Below are 15,650 nucleotides of genomic sequence, written 5' to 3' on the forward strand. Positions count from 1 at the left end.
ACTCTCAACCACTGTGCCACCAGGGAAGCCCCATTGGGTGGTTTTAAGCAGGGGCCTGCCGTGATCTGATTTAAGTTGTTTTGGTTTGGTTTGGTTTTTTCCGGCAGCGCCGTGCGGCTTGTGGGATCCCAGTTCCCTGAGCAGGGATTGAACCCGGGCCCCCTGCTGTGGAAGTGCAGAGTCCTAACCACTGGACCGCCAGGGAATTCCCTGATTTAAGGTGTTTTTTAAGAAAGACTGGCTGCTGGAAATGAAGTGTGTGTGCCGGAGTGGGGTGGGGGTGGGTGGGTGACGGTGCAGAGTGGATACACAGAGAGCACTTAGGAGGACACGGTTGTTGTCTCCAGGAGAGATGACTGTGACCCGGGCTAGGAGGCGGCCACCATTCAGGGAGAAGAGGTCAGATTCCGGAGGGGGTTTGGAGGTAGAGCCACAGGGCTTCTGATGGATTGGACGTGTGAGTGAGACAGCAAGAAGACTCAAGGACTCCCAGGTTTGGGGCAGCTGGTTGAACGGCGGAACCACTTTTGAGATGAAAGATGACAAGGTTTGGGAAGAGTGGCTTGATCATTCTGTTTGGGGCCTGTTAAGGTTGAGACGCCTGTTAGATATCCAAGAGGAGAGGTCACATGGTCACTGTGGGCTGGATGGAGAGGTCAGGATTGGAGATTAAAATAGTCAGGAATCCAGTGTTAATTGGCATTATTCACAATAGCCAAGACATGGAAGCAACCTAAATGTCTACTGACAAATGAATGGATAAAGAAGATGTGGTATATATACACAATGGAATACTACTCAGCCATAAAAAAGGACAAAAATAATTCCATTTGCAGCAACATGGATGGACCTAGAGATTATCATACTAAGTGAAGTAAATCAGACAGAGAAAGACAAATATCACTTATATGTGGAATCTAAAAAATGATACAAATGAACTTATTCACAAAATAGAAACAGACTCACAGACATAGAAAACAAACTTATGGTTACCAAAGGGGAAAGGGGGTGGGGAAGGATAAATTAGGAGTTGGGAATTAGCAGATACAAACTACTATATATAAAATAGATAAACAACAAAGACCTACTATATAGCACAAAGAACTATATTCAATATCTTGCAGTAAAACATAATGGAAGGGACTTCCCTGGTGACGCAGTGGTTAAGAATCCGCCTGCCAATGCATGGGACACGGGTTCGATCCCTAGTCCGGGAAGATCCCACATGCCATGGAGCAGCTAAGCCCGTGAGCCACAACTACTGAGCCTGCACTCTAGAGACCGTGAGCCACAACTACTCAACCCATGTGCCACAACTACTGAAGCCCGCGCACCTAGAGCCCATGCTCTGCAACAAAGAGAAGCCACCGCAATGAGAGGCCCGCACACCGCAACGAAGAGTAACCCCCGCTCGCCACAGCTAGGGAAAGCCCACGCACAGCAACAAAGACCCAATGCAGCCAAAAGTATAAATAAATAAATAAATTTTATTTTTTAAAAAAACATAATGGAAAAGAATATGGAAAAGAATATATATATACACACACATATAAAATGGAATCACTTTGCTGTACATGTGAAACTGAAACAACATAGTAAATCACCTATACTTCAATAATAAAATTAAATTAAATAGGAGTCACCAATGAGAGAACGATAGTTAGGGCCCTGGGCCTGAGTGGGACCCCCTAGTGAGAGGGTGCAGGAAAATCGGGAGGCCAGGGACCAGCCCAACCGGTCAAGGCCCAGCTGAAGAGGAGCAACAGCGGGGAACCTGGGCTGCGGTGAGAGCAGGGGCAGGAGGACAGCCTACCTGAGAAAGGAGAACTTCTCGGTGGGTCTGATCCCCTGCTGGACCCCAAAGCTGATTGTCCAAACCAGGGCACCCCTGAGAGTGAAAAGAAGGCTCTATGAGTGATAGACCAGGGCAACAGGAATAGATCAGAATCGTCCAGGCAACAGGGAAGTTCTGTGACCCAGTTGCTGGCACCCTTGGCAGGGTGGGTTCGTGTAGAGGAGGAGGCAGAGGCCAGCGGGCAGGAGGTGCAGCTGTGACTGTGACTCTTAAGAGTTTGCTGTAGAGGTGGACAAACAGATTGTGGGGCACGCCAGCAATAAGAAGGAATAAAACTACTCATTGACACAACATGGATGAATCTCAGAGTTATTATGCTGAGTGAAAGAAGCCAGGCCCCAAAGAGTTCATAGTGTGCGATGCCTTTTATAGAAAAATTCTAGAAAAGGCAGAGTAATCTATAGTGACAGAAGGCTGACGGGTGGTTGGCTCGGGGTGGGGGAAGAAGGTAGGGTGGCAGGGATTACATAGGAGTACGAGGAACCCTTGTGGGTGATGGGTGTGTTCATTACCTTGATCATGGGTGGATATGTGTTAAAACTTATAAAGTAGTGTGCTTTATTCTTTTTTATTGAAGTATAGTTGATTTACAATGTTGTGTTAGTTTCAGGTGTATAGCACAGTGATTCAGTTATATATAGTTATATATATATATGTGTGTGTGTGTGTATGTATATATATATATATATATATATATATATATCCTTTGCAGATTCTTTTCACTTGGAAGTTATCACAAAATATTGAATATAGTTCCCTGTGCTATAAGTAGATCCTTGTTGGTTATCTATTTTATACTTAGGAGTGTGTATCTAATCTAATCCCAAACTCCTAATTTATCCCTCCCTTTCCCCTTTGGTAACCATAAATTTATTTTCTATGAATGTGGGTCTATTTCTGTTTTGTAAATAAGTTCATTTGTATCTTTTTTTTTTTTTTTTTTTTTTTTTTTGCGGTATGCGGGCCTCTCACTCTTGTGGCCTCTCCCGTCGTGGAGCACAGGCTCTGCACGCACAGGCTCAGCGGCCATGGCTCACAGGCCCAACCGCTCCACGGCATGTGGGATCTTCCCAGACCGGGGCACGAACCCATGTCCCCTGCATTGGCAGGCAGACTCTCAACCACTGCGCCACCAGGGAAGCCCTGTATCTTTTTTTTAGATTCCACATATAAGCAGTATCACATGATATTTGTCTTTCTCTGTCTTACTTGACTTAGTATGATCATCTCTGGGTCCGTCCATGTTGCTGCAAATGGCATTATTTCATGCTTTTTTTAATGGCTGAGTAATATCCATTGTGTGTGTGTGTATATATATATATACACCACATCTTCTTTATCCATTAAGTTGTATGCTTTAAACATGTACAGTTTACTGTATGAGGTATATATTATATTCCTCGAGAAAGCTGTTTATTAAAAATGTTTTTGTGGGCTTCCCTGGTGGCGCAGTGGTTGGGAGTCCGCCTGCCGATGCAGGGGACATGGGTTCGTGCCCCGGTCTGGGAAGATCCCACATGCCGCGGAGCGGCTGGGCCCATGAGCCATGGCCACTGAGCCTGCGCATCCGGAGCCTGTGCTCCGCAACGGGAGAGGCCACAACAGTGAGAGGCCCGCGTACCGCAAAAAAAACCAAAAAACTGTTTTTGTGTAAAGAGGTATGGCCAAATAAGGCAGTAGCAGGAGGAGGTGTTATTGATGTTTTTTTCTTTTCTTTTTTTCCCTTTTTTTTTTTTTTTTGGCTGCATTGGGTCTTTGCTGTGCGTGGGCTTTCTCTAGTTGCAGCAAGCGGAGGCTACTCTTCATTGTGGTGCGAGGGCTTCTCATTGCAGTGGCTTCTCTTGTTGCGGAGCACGGGCTCTAGGCGCACAGGCTTCAGTAGTTGTGGCATGCGGGCTCAGTAGTTGTGGTGCACGGGCTTAGTTGCTCCGCGGCATGTGGGATCTTCCCGGACCAGGGCTCGAACCCGTGTCCCCTGCATTGGCAGGCGGATTCTTAACCACTGCGCCACCAGGGAAGCCCCCTAATTTTAAGTATGACCCAAGAAGCGTTGAACACCTGTCTCATACGGGGCACATGTGCTGGGAGAGGAGGAGACAGCAGGCTAGCAGGGACCCTTTTGTGAAGGTTCCTGTATGTCATGCTGAGGGGTTCGGGATTCATCTCACGGGTCCACACAAGTGCAGCGCCCACGCCGCATCCTCTGGGCTCCCCTCGACTTGTGACCACAGCTGCGTTGGGACGGTCCCGGGCGTGCTGACTGGGCACCACTTCCAGCGCTTCCAGGCTTTGAGCCTTTCTGCTTGGGTCCTTTTGCCGAAGCTTCTAGAGGGCCTAGCCTGTGGTCATGGCGGGGAGTCAGTTTCCCCAGGGGCAGCCATCAGCAGCAGGGAAGGGAGGCAGTGGATAAACACCCAGCCCCCCGCCTTTGGAGGGACACTTCTGAGATGCGTTCTGCCGGTCCCTCACAGTGTCCCAGCTGGATGGAGCCCCAGTTCCCCACAGCAGTGACCAGCCCCAAAACCTTTTTGGGTTTTCACCTGCCCTACCTGACTCTCCCTCTTAGGAGCACCTGCTGATAAGCTACCTGCACTCAAATCCTTGTCTCAGGCTCTGCCCTCAGGGCCCCCAAAATATGGAGCCTAGGGCATCTGCATTTTACGTGCCTGCCAAGCTTTTCTGACGCAGGAGGCCCAGGAACCATACTTTAAAGAACCCTGCTACAGGCAGTGAAAAAAAACATGAAGAATTTCACAAAGGGATGTGACTGGGCCAGATCTGCTCTCGTAGAAAACTAAGGCAGGTGGCAATGTGAAGCTGAGGTCACAGGAGCAAGAGACAGGAAGCAGGGAGACCAATTAGCAGGCTATTACATGTGTCCCAGCAGGAGGTAATGATGATGAAGATGGTGATGGAGGCCGCCTCTTTGTGCAAGTCCTTTGATTTATAACATATGTAACCCTTTGCACCGAAATGAAAAGGAGTCTGATTTAACAGCCCCAGTGCTGTAGTCTCAGAAAGCTCACGTTTCCAGCGTCCCACATTTGTCTTTTTCACGTGCTCCTTTCAAAATCTGATACATCAGGCCGATGCCACGCATCTTCATTTTGTGAAATTTTGTGTTTTCAGGATCTTGACATTGGGGCCAAAAACGTGAAGCTGTATGTCAACAAAAAACTCATCTTTGATGGCAACTTAGACAAAGGAGGTGACGAGGCCCCACAGAGCATCCTGGTGGGCCTGCAAAATGAGAGAATGGAACATAGCGTTGCTGCCCACTCAGAAGAAAGCAAAGGTGCCCGCAAGAGGAACAGCACCGATGGGGACAAGCAGCTCGGTGCCAGTTACTCGCAGCCAGCTGGAGCAGCAGAGGATGTGAAGGCCTCTTCACAAGGACATTTATTTGGTGGAAGGATGAATTCTCCTGACTGCATGAAAGACAATTTGTCCAAGTTAGAGGAAGAGTGCAGCTTTTTAGCCGCACCATCCTCGCCGGGTGGCATGCCCAGTGTCCCTCCCCACTCCTCCCCCGCGGAATGCCCTCCTCCTCTTGACCAGGAGCTCTCGCTGATCCAACAGCTGGAAAACCTTATGGGCAGAAAAGTCTCTGAGCCTCCAGGGAAAACCCCATCCTGGTTGCAACCTTCTCCCGCAGGGAAAGGCAGGAAGCAGGGAGGCCTGAAGTCAAAACCCCTCTGGCTGAGTCCGGAGAAGCCGCTGGACTGGAGAGGCAGGGTTCCGTCAGAGGATATCATCCGTGAGGGGCCTGGAGAGACCGAGGCTGGAGATACAGGCCCCAGGCGTGAGCAAGGGCGGACAAGCAGCCGGAATGTCATCGCCAGCGAGAGAGCTCAGAGAGCGACCCCCAGAGTCTGCGGTGATGACTTCGACACCTTTAACCAACCCTCCCACAGGGAGCACCCTGCTAGTGGGAGGAGGGGCCTGAGGAAGGGCGCCCTCAGCAACAGTCACAGTGACGGCCACCCAGACAGCAGAGGTAAGCTTGGGAAGCAGTCTGACTCGGGGCCATCTCACCTGAGCCAGGGCCACGGATTGGCATGAAGCCATTTTGCTCCCTGGACCTCAGTTTCCTCATCTGCAAAGCAAGTGGGTTCTTCTCAACTAAGGGTCACAAATTCCCTGTCTCAGGGGCCACAGGGGTGGCAGCAGTGAGTGATATGGGCAAGGCACACTTTGCATGTTAAACTCATAGATATATTTGTCATTACCTCCAAGATACGTTCCTTTGTCCATTTTTCTTGCAAAACATGGCTTTTCCAATCTAGACTGCTATCCCACCTCTGATAGAGACGTTGGTCTCTAAGAACTTCACTTCTTTGTAACCATACCATTAGAAAAATAATATAAGTGTGATGAAAAATAGCAATCAATTCTTGCCTGGGGGTTGGAAGGGCTATAGGGAATGGTGAGGACTATGGTATTCAGGAATACAAGACCAGTATATGCCAGATCTCCCTTTTCCTTTTATCAAGAGAAATCAAAATTGTAGAATATTCTTGTTTTTCAACATTGGCAACTGATGGAGATTATTTTTAAACCACTGTGTGGGTCAAAAAATATATATATACATCTGCTAGCAGGATTCACCTGCTCTGTGAACTTTGCAGTAGATTATCTCTAAGAGATCTGAAAGGAGGTGCCAACGGCTGGGTTTCTGAATATTTGCCCTCAGATTTGGCTACTGGGATGGAGTGTAGCATAGCAACAAGGAGTCAAACCATTTGAATTCAAGCTCTGCTACTTATAGGTCTGGGACCTCTAGACTGGGTCCTATAGAGCTGGGCATTTCCACTTTCTGAGCCTCAGCATCTTCATCTGTGAAATGGGAATGAACCCCCACTCCCCACAGGGTTGTGAAAAATGAATGAGTTGATAGCTTCAAAATATTGACCAGAGCCTGGCATGTGGAAAGTGCTCCAGAAGTGGTGGCCATGATTTCAACACTAGCATCTACATCCTTTATTGTCCACAGAGCTCCTGGACCTACCAAGGCAAGGCTCACCTCTAGATCCTCTGAGTTTATCCCCACCCCCTCCCACACAGGAGCAGAAGCCCTAGAGTCAAACTGACTGGGCATGTATCCTGGTTCCCCACTGCCAACCCACACTGTGGGCAAGTTCTGAAATCCCCCTGAGCCTCAGTTTCCTCGTTTATAAGGACACCAGTAATATCCAACTCACGAGGGGCTGGAGGATCAAATGAGATCCTACGTGTGCAGCGTTGGCACTGTGCCTGGGACATAAGCGCACCCAACAGATGTTAGCTACTGCTCTTTATTATTATTATTGTTGCTGTTATCATCATCATCACCGTCATCCCCATTCTGTGACTCTGCCTCTTGGTGTATCTGTATGTGAAGCCAATGTATATATTTTCAGTGAATTACATTAGCCTCTGCACTATGACTGTCTACTGGACAGACCCCAAAGGCCTGCATTTAGCCAGAGTTTACACATAGAAATGTGAAGCGTTTGTGGCCTCTTTCAGACCCTTGATGTTACTTAGGGCAGAGCAAGTCCCTCAGACTCTTTGAGTGCCTTTCCATGGTGAGTGGCTGGCTCCCTTCTCCCAGGCAGGGCTTCCCCTTCTGGCTGCCCAGCCTTACAGATTCTGCTGCCCACCCCCACCAAGACTTAACCCTGAGACTGGCTATCAGGGAGGAGAGCAGAGTGGGAGAACAGAACCGAGAAGCTCTTTGGGGGCAGGGACTGCGTCTTATTTGTGTTGAGGTCCCCAGGACCCAGGTGCCTGACTCATGGTGGGTCTTCTGCAGTGTGGGAGAAATGATGGAAAGAAGGACCTGCAATGACTAGATGCATGGCATGTTTGCTGTAAGCCAGGCTGTCATTTGGGCACGTTACTTAAACGGGTTCACTTAATCCTCATACCAGTCCCATTTTACAGATAAAGAAAATGTGAGGTAAGAAAGCAGGGTGAGATGGGAGGTTCGAGATGGTGGCATAGGAAGATCCTGAACTCAGCTCCTCGCATGGACACAACAAAACTACAGCTACATGTAGACTAATTCCCTCTGAAAAGGACCTGAAAACTGGATGAACAGAGTCTCCACAAGAAAGGGTAAAAGGGCAGCATCAAGGCAGGTAGGAGAGGCAGAGAGATGACCTCATCAAGGAAAAAACCACACCCCAGGTGTGACAGTCCACAGATGGGAGGGATTACACAGGTACAGTTACTTTCCCTGGGAATTGAGGGATTTGAGCTTCACGTCAGGCACCCCAGTCCTTAGATCCTGCACAAGAGAGATGAGGCCCCAAAACATCTGGTTTTGAAAACCAATGGGGAATACACTCAAGACTATAGAACTGCAGAGAATGGAAAGCTAGCTTTTAAAGGGCACACTCACACTCACTCCACCTGAAAACCAGCACAAAAACACCAGACTGAAAAGTGCATGGACCATAGGTGAATGGGACCCACCTACTAATCTTGAAGCATCTGCTGGAGAGGCAGGAACGAGTTGGGATGCTCCCTGGGGACTGAGAAACTGAAGGGAGCCATTTTTCCAGTCTCAGGCTACCTTGCTGATTCCAGTGCTGGTGGGTGCCATTTTGGAATTCTCCGTCTAGTCTGTTAGCACCAGTCGGCACACCCCACTTAGAGCCCCACCCACCCCTGCACCTCAGCCAGGCCTCACAGCTGACTATGTGATAACCCTGCCCACTAGAACCCATCAGCCATTGTGGCCAGCATTGCAGTCTTTCCAGGGGCCAGCCCTGCCCACCAATGCATGGCAGCAGCATCCACGACCCTGCCACAACAAGAGGGTACGCACAACCCATAAGCGGACACTGCTTGAGGACCCGGCTCTGGTGGCCAGGCACGACTGCATTTCTGAGCCCCACAGGACATGTCCTACATAAGGCCACTCCTTCAAGACCAGGAGAGGTAGCTGCTTTACTTAATATATAGCAACAAACACAGAAAATTAGGCAAAATGAGGAAACAGAGGAATATATTCCTACCAAAAGAACAAGACAGAACCACAGTAAAAGAACTAAACAAAACAGAGATAATCAATCTACCTGATAAAAAGCTCAAAATAATGGTCAAATGCTGCTCATAGAACTTGGGAGAAGAATGGACAAACATGGCGAGAACAACAAAGAGATAGAAAATATAAGAAAGTATCACACAAATTATAACTGAACTGAGAAATACACTAGAGGGGTTCAGCAGCAGATTGGATGAGGTAGAAAAACAAATCAGCAAGCTGGAAGGCAAAGCAATGGAACTCACCCAGACAGAGCAGCATAATGAAAAAGGAATTTTAGAAAAATAAAGATATTTTAAGGGATCTTTGGAACATCAAGCAGAATAACATTCATATTATAGGCTCCCAGAAGGAGAAGAGAGAAAGGGCAAGAAAATTTATTTGAAGGAATAGTGGCTGAAAATTTCCCTGGGGAAGGAAATAGACATCCAGGAAGCCCAGAGAGTTCTGAATAAGATGAACCCAAAGAGACACCCACCAAGACACACTATAATTAAAATGGCAAAAGTTAAGGATAAAAAGAGAATCCTAAAAGCAGCAAGAGAAAAGCAACTTGTGACATACAAGGAAATCCCTTTAAGGCTGTCAGCAGATTTTTTTTCAGCATAAACTTTACAGGCCAGAAGGGAATGGCATGACATATTCCAAATGCTGAAAGAAGAAAACTTCCAGTGAGAATTCTCTGCCCAGCGAGTTTATCATTCAGAATTGAAGGAGAGATTAAGAGTTTCCCAGGTAAGGAAAAGCTGAAGGAGTTTATCACCACTAAACTGGCCCTACAAGAAATGTTAAAGTGACTCTTTTAAACTGAAAATAAATGACACTAATTAATAATATGAAAACATACAAATGTAAAAATCTTAATGACAAAGGTAAATATATAATAAAAGTAGTGGATCAATTAGTTATAAAGCACAACTTCCCTGGTGGTGCAGTGGTTAAGAATCTGCCTGCCAATGCAGGGGACATGGGTTCAAGCCCTGATCTGGGATGATTCCACATGCTGTGGAGCAACTAAGTCTGTGCCCCACAACTAATGAGCCTGCATGCCACAACTACTGAGCCTGTGCTCTAGAGCCTGTGAGCCACAACTGCTGAGCCCATGTGCCACATGTGCTGAAGCCCGCACGCTCTAGGGCCCATGCTCTGCAACAAAGAGAAACCACCACAATGGGAAGCCCATGCACTGCAACAAAGAGTAGCCCCCTCTCGCCACAACTAGAGAAAGCCTGCGTGCAGCAACAAAGACCCAACGCAGCCAAAAATAAATAGATAGATAGATAGATAGATAAATTTGTTTATTTATTTTAAAAAAATCAATTATAAAGCAAGCTTGAAGGTTAAAAGGCAAAAATGTTAAAATTAACTAAAATTACAATAGTTTGTTAAGGGATACATAAAATAAAAAGATGTAGTACTTGTCATCAAAGTATAAAATGTGTGGAGGGGGAGTAGAAAGACAAAGCTTTGGACTGTGTTCAAATTTAAGTTGCTACCAACTTAAAACAGACTGCAGCTTACCTAGGATGGCATATGTGATCCTCATGGTAACCACAAGGAAAAAACTCATGGTAAATACACAAAAGAAAATGAGAAAGGAATCTAAATATAGCACTAAAGAAAGCCACCAAAACATAAGGGAAATGAGAAAAGAAAGGAACAGAGAAGAACTACAAAAACAGCTAGAAAACAATTCACAAAATGGTAGTAATTACATACTTACCAATAATTACTTTAAATGGGCTAAATTCACCAATCAAAAGACAGAGAGTGGCTTAATGGATTAAAAGAAAAAAACACTCATCTATATCTGCCTACATGAAGCTCATTTCAGAAGTAAGGACACACGCTGACTGAAAGTGAAGGGATAGAAAAAGATATTCCATGCAAGTGAAATGAAAAGAAAGCTGGAGTAGCTATTCTTATATCAGACAAAATAGACTTTAAAACAAGACTATAATAAAAGACAAAGAAAGGCATTACATAATGATAAAGGAGTCGATGCAACAAGAAGTTATAACATTTATAAATGTATATGCACCCAACATAGGAGCACCAAAATATATAAAGCAAATATTGATGGACTTAAGAGAAATTGAAAGCAATACAGTAATAGTAGGGGACTTTAACACCCTGCTTACCTCAATGGATAAATCATCCAGACAGAAAATTGATAAGGAAACATCAGACTTAAGCAACACATTATAGCAGATTGGATTAACAGATATATACCAAATATTCCATCCAAAAGCAGCAGAACATACATTCTTCTCAAGTGCACATGGAACATTCTCCAGGATAGATCACATGTTAAGTCACAAAACAAGTCTCAATAAATTCAAGAAGTTTTAAATCACATCAAGAATCTTCTCCAACTACAGTGGTATGAAACTAGAAATCAATCACAAGAAAAAAATGGGGAAAACCACAAAAACATGAAGATTAAACAACATACTACAAAACAACTGGGGGGGGGGGCGGCATTGAAGAAGTCAAGGAGAAACAAAAAATACCTGGAGACAAATGAAAACAGAAATACAACATACCAAAATCTGTGGGATACAGCAAAAGTGGTTCTGGGAGGGAAGTTCATAGCAATACAGACCTACCTCAAGAAATAAGAAAAATTCCCAATAAACAATCTAACTTAACACCTAAAGGAACTAGAAAAAGAAGAACAAATAAAGCCCAGAATCAGTAGATGAAGGAAATAATAAAGATCAGAGCAGAAATAAATGAAGTAGAGACTAAAATAAAATAGAAAAAAATCAATGAAACTAAGAGCTGATTCTTTGAAAAGATAAGTGTAGTTGACAAACCTTTAGCTAGACTAACCAAGAGAAAGAGAGGGCTCAAATAAATAAAATCAGAAATGAAAGAGAAGTTACAACTAATACCACACAAATACAAAGGATCGTAAGAGACTACTATGAACAATTATATGCCAGTAAATTGGGCAACCTAGAAGAAATGGATAAATTCCTAGAAACAAACAATCTTCTAAGACTGAATCATGAAGAAATAGAAAATTTAAATAGACCAATTACTAGTAAGGAGATTGAAACAGTAATCAAAAATCTTGCAACAAACAAAAGCCCAGGACCAGACGGCTTCAGTGGTGAATTCTACAAAACACTCAAAGAAGATTTAATACCTAGTCTTTTCAAATGCTTCCAAAAAACTGAAGAGGAGGGAAACCTTCCAAACACATTTTATGAAGCCAGCATTACCCTGATACCAAAACTGGACATCACCAAAAAAAAAAAAAAAAAAAGAAATCACAGGCCAATATCACTGATGAACATACATGCAGAAATTCTCAACAAAATATGAGCAAACCTAATCCAACAATACATTAAAAGTCTCATACACCATGAATAAGTGGGATTTATTCCAGGGATGCAAAGATGGTTCAATATCCACAAATCAATCAACATGATACAACAAAATGAAGAATACAAATCATATGATTATCTCAATAGATTTAAGAAATGGTTTTGACAAAATTCGACATTTACTTATGATAAAAATTCTCAACATCGTTGGTATAGAGGGAACATACCTCAACATAATAAAGACCATATGTGAGAAACTCACAGCTAACATCATACTCAGTGGTGAAAAGCTGAAAGTGTTTCCTCTAAGAGATCAGGAGCAAGACAAGGATGCACACTCTCACCACTTTCATTCAACATTGGAAGTCCTAGCCACAGCAATTAGGCAAGAAAAAGAAATAAAAATCATCCAAATCAGAACAGAAGAAATAAAACTCACTATTTGCAGATGACATGATACTATATGTAGAAAACCATAAAGACTCCATCAAAAAACTGTTATAACTAATAAATGAATTCAGTAAAACTGCAGGATACAAAATCAATATACAGAAATATGTGGCATTTCTATACACTAATAATGAACTGTCAGAAAGAGAAGTAAAGAAAACAATCCCGTTTCCAATTGCATCAAAAAGAAACAATACCTAGGAATAAATTTAATCAAGGAGGTTAAAGACTTGTACACTGAAAGCTATAAGACACTGATGAAAGAAATTAAAGAAGACACACACACACACGCACACACAATGAAAGATATTCCTTGCTCATGGATTGGAAGAATTAATATTGTTAAAATGTCCATACCATACTACTAAAGCAATCTATAGATATAATGCAATCCTTATCAAAATTCCAGTGGTGTATTTCACAGAACTAGAACAAATAATTCTAAAATGTATATAGAGCCACAAAAGATCCCAAATAGCCAAAAGCATCAGCATCTTGAGAAAGAAGAACAAAGCTGGAGGTATCATGCTCCCTGATTTTAAATTATACTACATAGCTATAGTGATCAAAACAGTATGATACTGGCACAAAAAGAGACACACAGATCAATGGAATAGAATTGAGAGTCCAGAAATAAACCCATGCACATATAGACTATTAATCAATGACAAAGGAGCAAAGACATAGAATGGAGAAAGGACAGTCTCTTCAATAAATTGTGTTGGGAAAACTGGACAGCCACATGCAAAAGGATGGAACTAGACCACTATCTTACACCATACACAAAAATTAACTCAAAATGGATTAAAGACTTGAATATAAGACCTGAAACCATAAAATTCCTAGAAGAAAACATAGGCAGTAACCTTATTGACATCAGCCTTAGAAATGTTTTTGTGGATCTGACTCCAAAAGCAAGAGAAACAAAAGCATAAATAAATAAATGGGACTACATCAAACAGAAAAGGTTATGTACAGTAAAGGAAACCATCCTCAAAATGAAAAGGCAACCTACCGAACGGGAGAAGATATTCGCAAATCATATATCTTTTAAGGGGTTAATATCCAAAATATATAAAGAACTCATACAACTCAACAACAAAAAACAAACAAACAGATTTAAAAGTGGGAAGAGGGTCTGAATAGACATTTTTCCAAAGAAGACATACAGATGGCTGACAAGCACAAGAAAAGATGTTCTATATCACTAATTATCAGGGAGATGCAAATCAAAACCACAAGGCGATGTCCCATCACACCTGTTAGAATGGCTACTATCAACAAGACAAGAAATAATAAATGTTGGAGAGGATGTGGAGAAAAGGGAATTCTTGTACACTGTTGGCAAGATTGTAAATTGGTGCAGCCACTATGGAAAACAGTATGGGTATTTATCTGAAGAACATGAAAACACTAATTTGAAAAGATATATGCACCGCATGTTCATTGCAGCATTATTTACAAGAGACAAGATATGGAAAAAACCTAAGTGTCCACTGATGAATGAATAAAGAAGATGTGGTATATGTATATACATATATATATAGTATATATGTACATGGAATAATGTATGTACAATGTAATACTTCTCAGCCATAAAAAAGAATGAAATCCTGCCATTTGCAACAACATGGGTGGACCTTGAGGGTATTATGCTAAGTAAAATAAGTCAGACAGAGAAAGACAAATACCAATGACTTCACTAATATGTGGAATCTAATAAACAAAACAAACAAAATAAAACAAAGACAAATTTATAGATACGGAGAGCAGATTAGTGGCTCCCAGAGGAGAAGGCAGTTGGGGTGTGGGTGAAATGGATGAAGGAGGTCAACTGTATGGTGATGGATGGGAGCTAGATTTATGGTGGTGATCACTTTGTAGTGTATACAGATGTTGAACCACAATGCTGTACACCTGAAAGTTATATGATTAAAAAAGAGAAAAGAAAAGAAAATGTGAGGTTTAAGTAACTTTCCTCGGGTCACACAGCCAATAAGTGTTAGAGCAGGATTTGAACCCAGGCAGTCCTGCTCCAGCATCCGTGCTTCGAACTACTACCCTACAGTGCCCTGTTTCCCCGGCTGTCATCAGCCACCTGCCCCAGAAGAGCTAGGCAATTCCAAACCTTCCTGGTAAACAGACCCAAAGAACCTCTGGGAGTTATGAGGTGATGGGCATTTTTCTAACTTGTCCATGTTCAGAAGACTTTGTCTCACTTTAATTTCCTTCCAGGCATTTCACTGCTCGGCTCAACACACATTAAGAACTGAGCCCCTGAGATTTCATGCTTGTTAAGCTGGTCGTGCTAAAAAGGAAAGTTGCTTAGAAATTTTAAATTACCCATTACATAGAGCCAAATCCCATAGCTATCCCCGTCAGGAAAGGTGGGGGCCAAGCCCTCCAACAGTGCTTGTAGAATGAATGACTGCCCACGATCCTCCCTGGGACTGGAATCTTGCTGTCACCATAATAGAGAGCCTGGAAATCCTTTTGTTAAACAAAGTATCTCATTGTAATGACATCTGCATTTTGGAAGTGTCTTTATCAGGGGTTAGCTACAGGTGAATGAAATCTCACTGGCCCAGTTTGAGCAGTAAAATGGGGTGTTATTTGAGAAGCTCCTGGACCCCCAAAGGCAGGAGGCATCACATGGGATTTGAAGGAGGAACCAGAAAGCCAGTAAGCACCGAGGAAGCGTCTCCCTGACTCTCCAGGGCTGCTGGGCCCTGCCTCTGCTTCTTTGCAGGTCCACTCTTCCTCACCCCTCCTCTGTGCACATGACAGGAAATGGCTTCGCAGTCCAAAAGTGACAATTTCCCAGCTCTAGCTCCAGAATGCAATTCCAGAGTCTCAGGGCAGAAGCTGATTGGCTGGCATGGGTCAGGTGTCCACTCCTAGTCCAATCAGCTATGGCTAATGGGCTGTTCACCTCGAATAAATGTGGTTCTGTTGCATCTCACTACATGCTTTTTCA

At 43.7% G+C, this 15,650-nt stretch overlaps 1 protein-coding gene across 6 annotated transcripts in view; it reads left to right on the top strand.

Annotated features, from left to right (window-relative positions):
• KATNIP (katanin interacting protein) overlaps nt 1–15,650 on the top strand; it is a 194,319-nt gene that overhangs the window by 144,945 nt on the left and 33,724 nt on the right. For all 6 annotated transcript variants that reach the window (XM_060124302.1, XM_060124303.1, XM_060124304.1 and 3 more), the window contains one exon: nt 4,985–5,852. In XM_060124302.1, the coding sequence (XP_059980285.1) occupies nt 4,985–5,852 (868 nt within the window). The remainder of the gene's footprint in view (nt 1–4,984; nt 5,853–15,650) is intronic.

The sequence above is a fragment of the Lagenorhynchus albirostris genome, chromosome 15 (assembly GCF_949774975.1).
Source record: "Lagenorhynchus albirostris chromosome 15, mLagAlb1.1, whole genome shotgun sequence".
NCBI lineage: Eukaryota > Metazoa > Chordata > Mammalia > Artiodactyla > Delphinidae > Lagenorhynchus > Lagenorhynchus albirostris.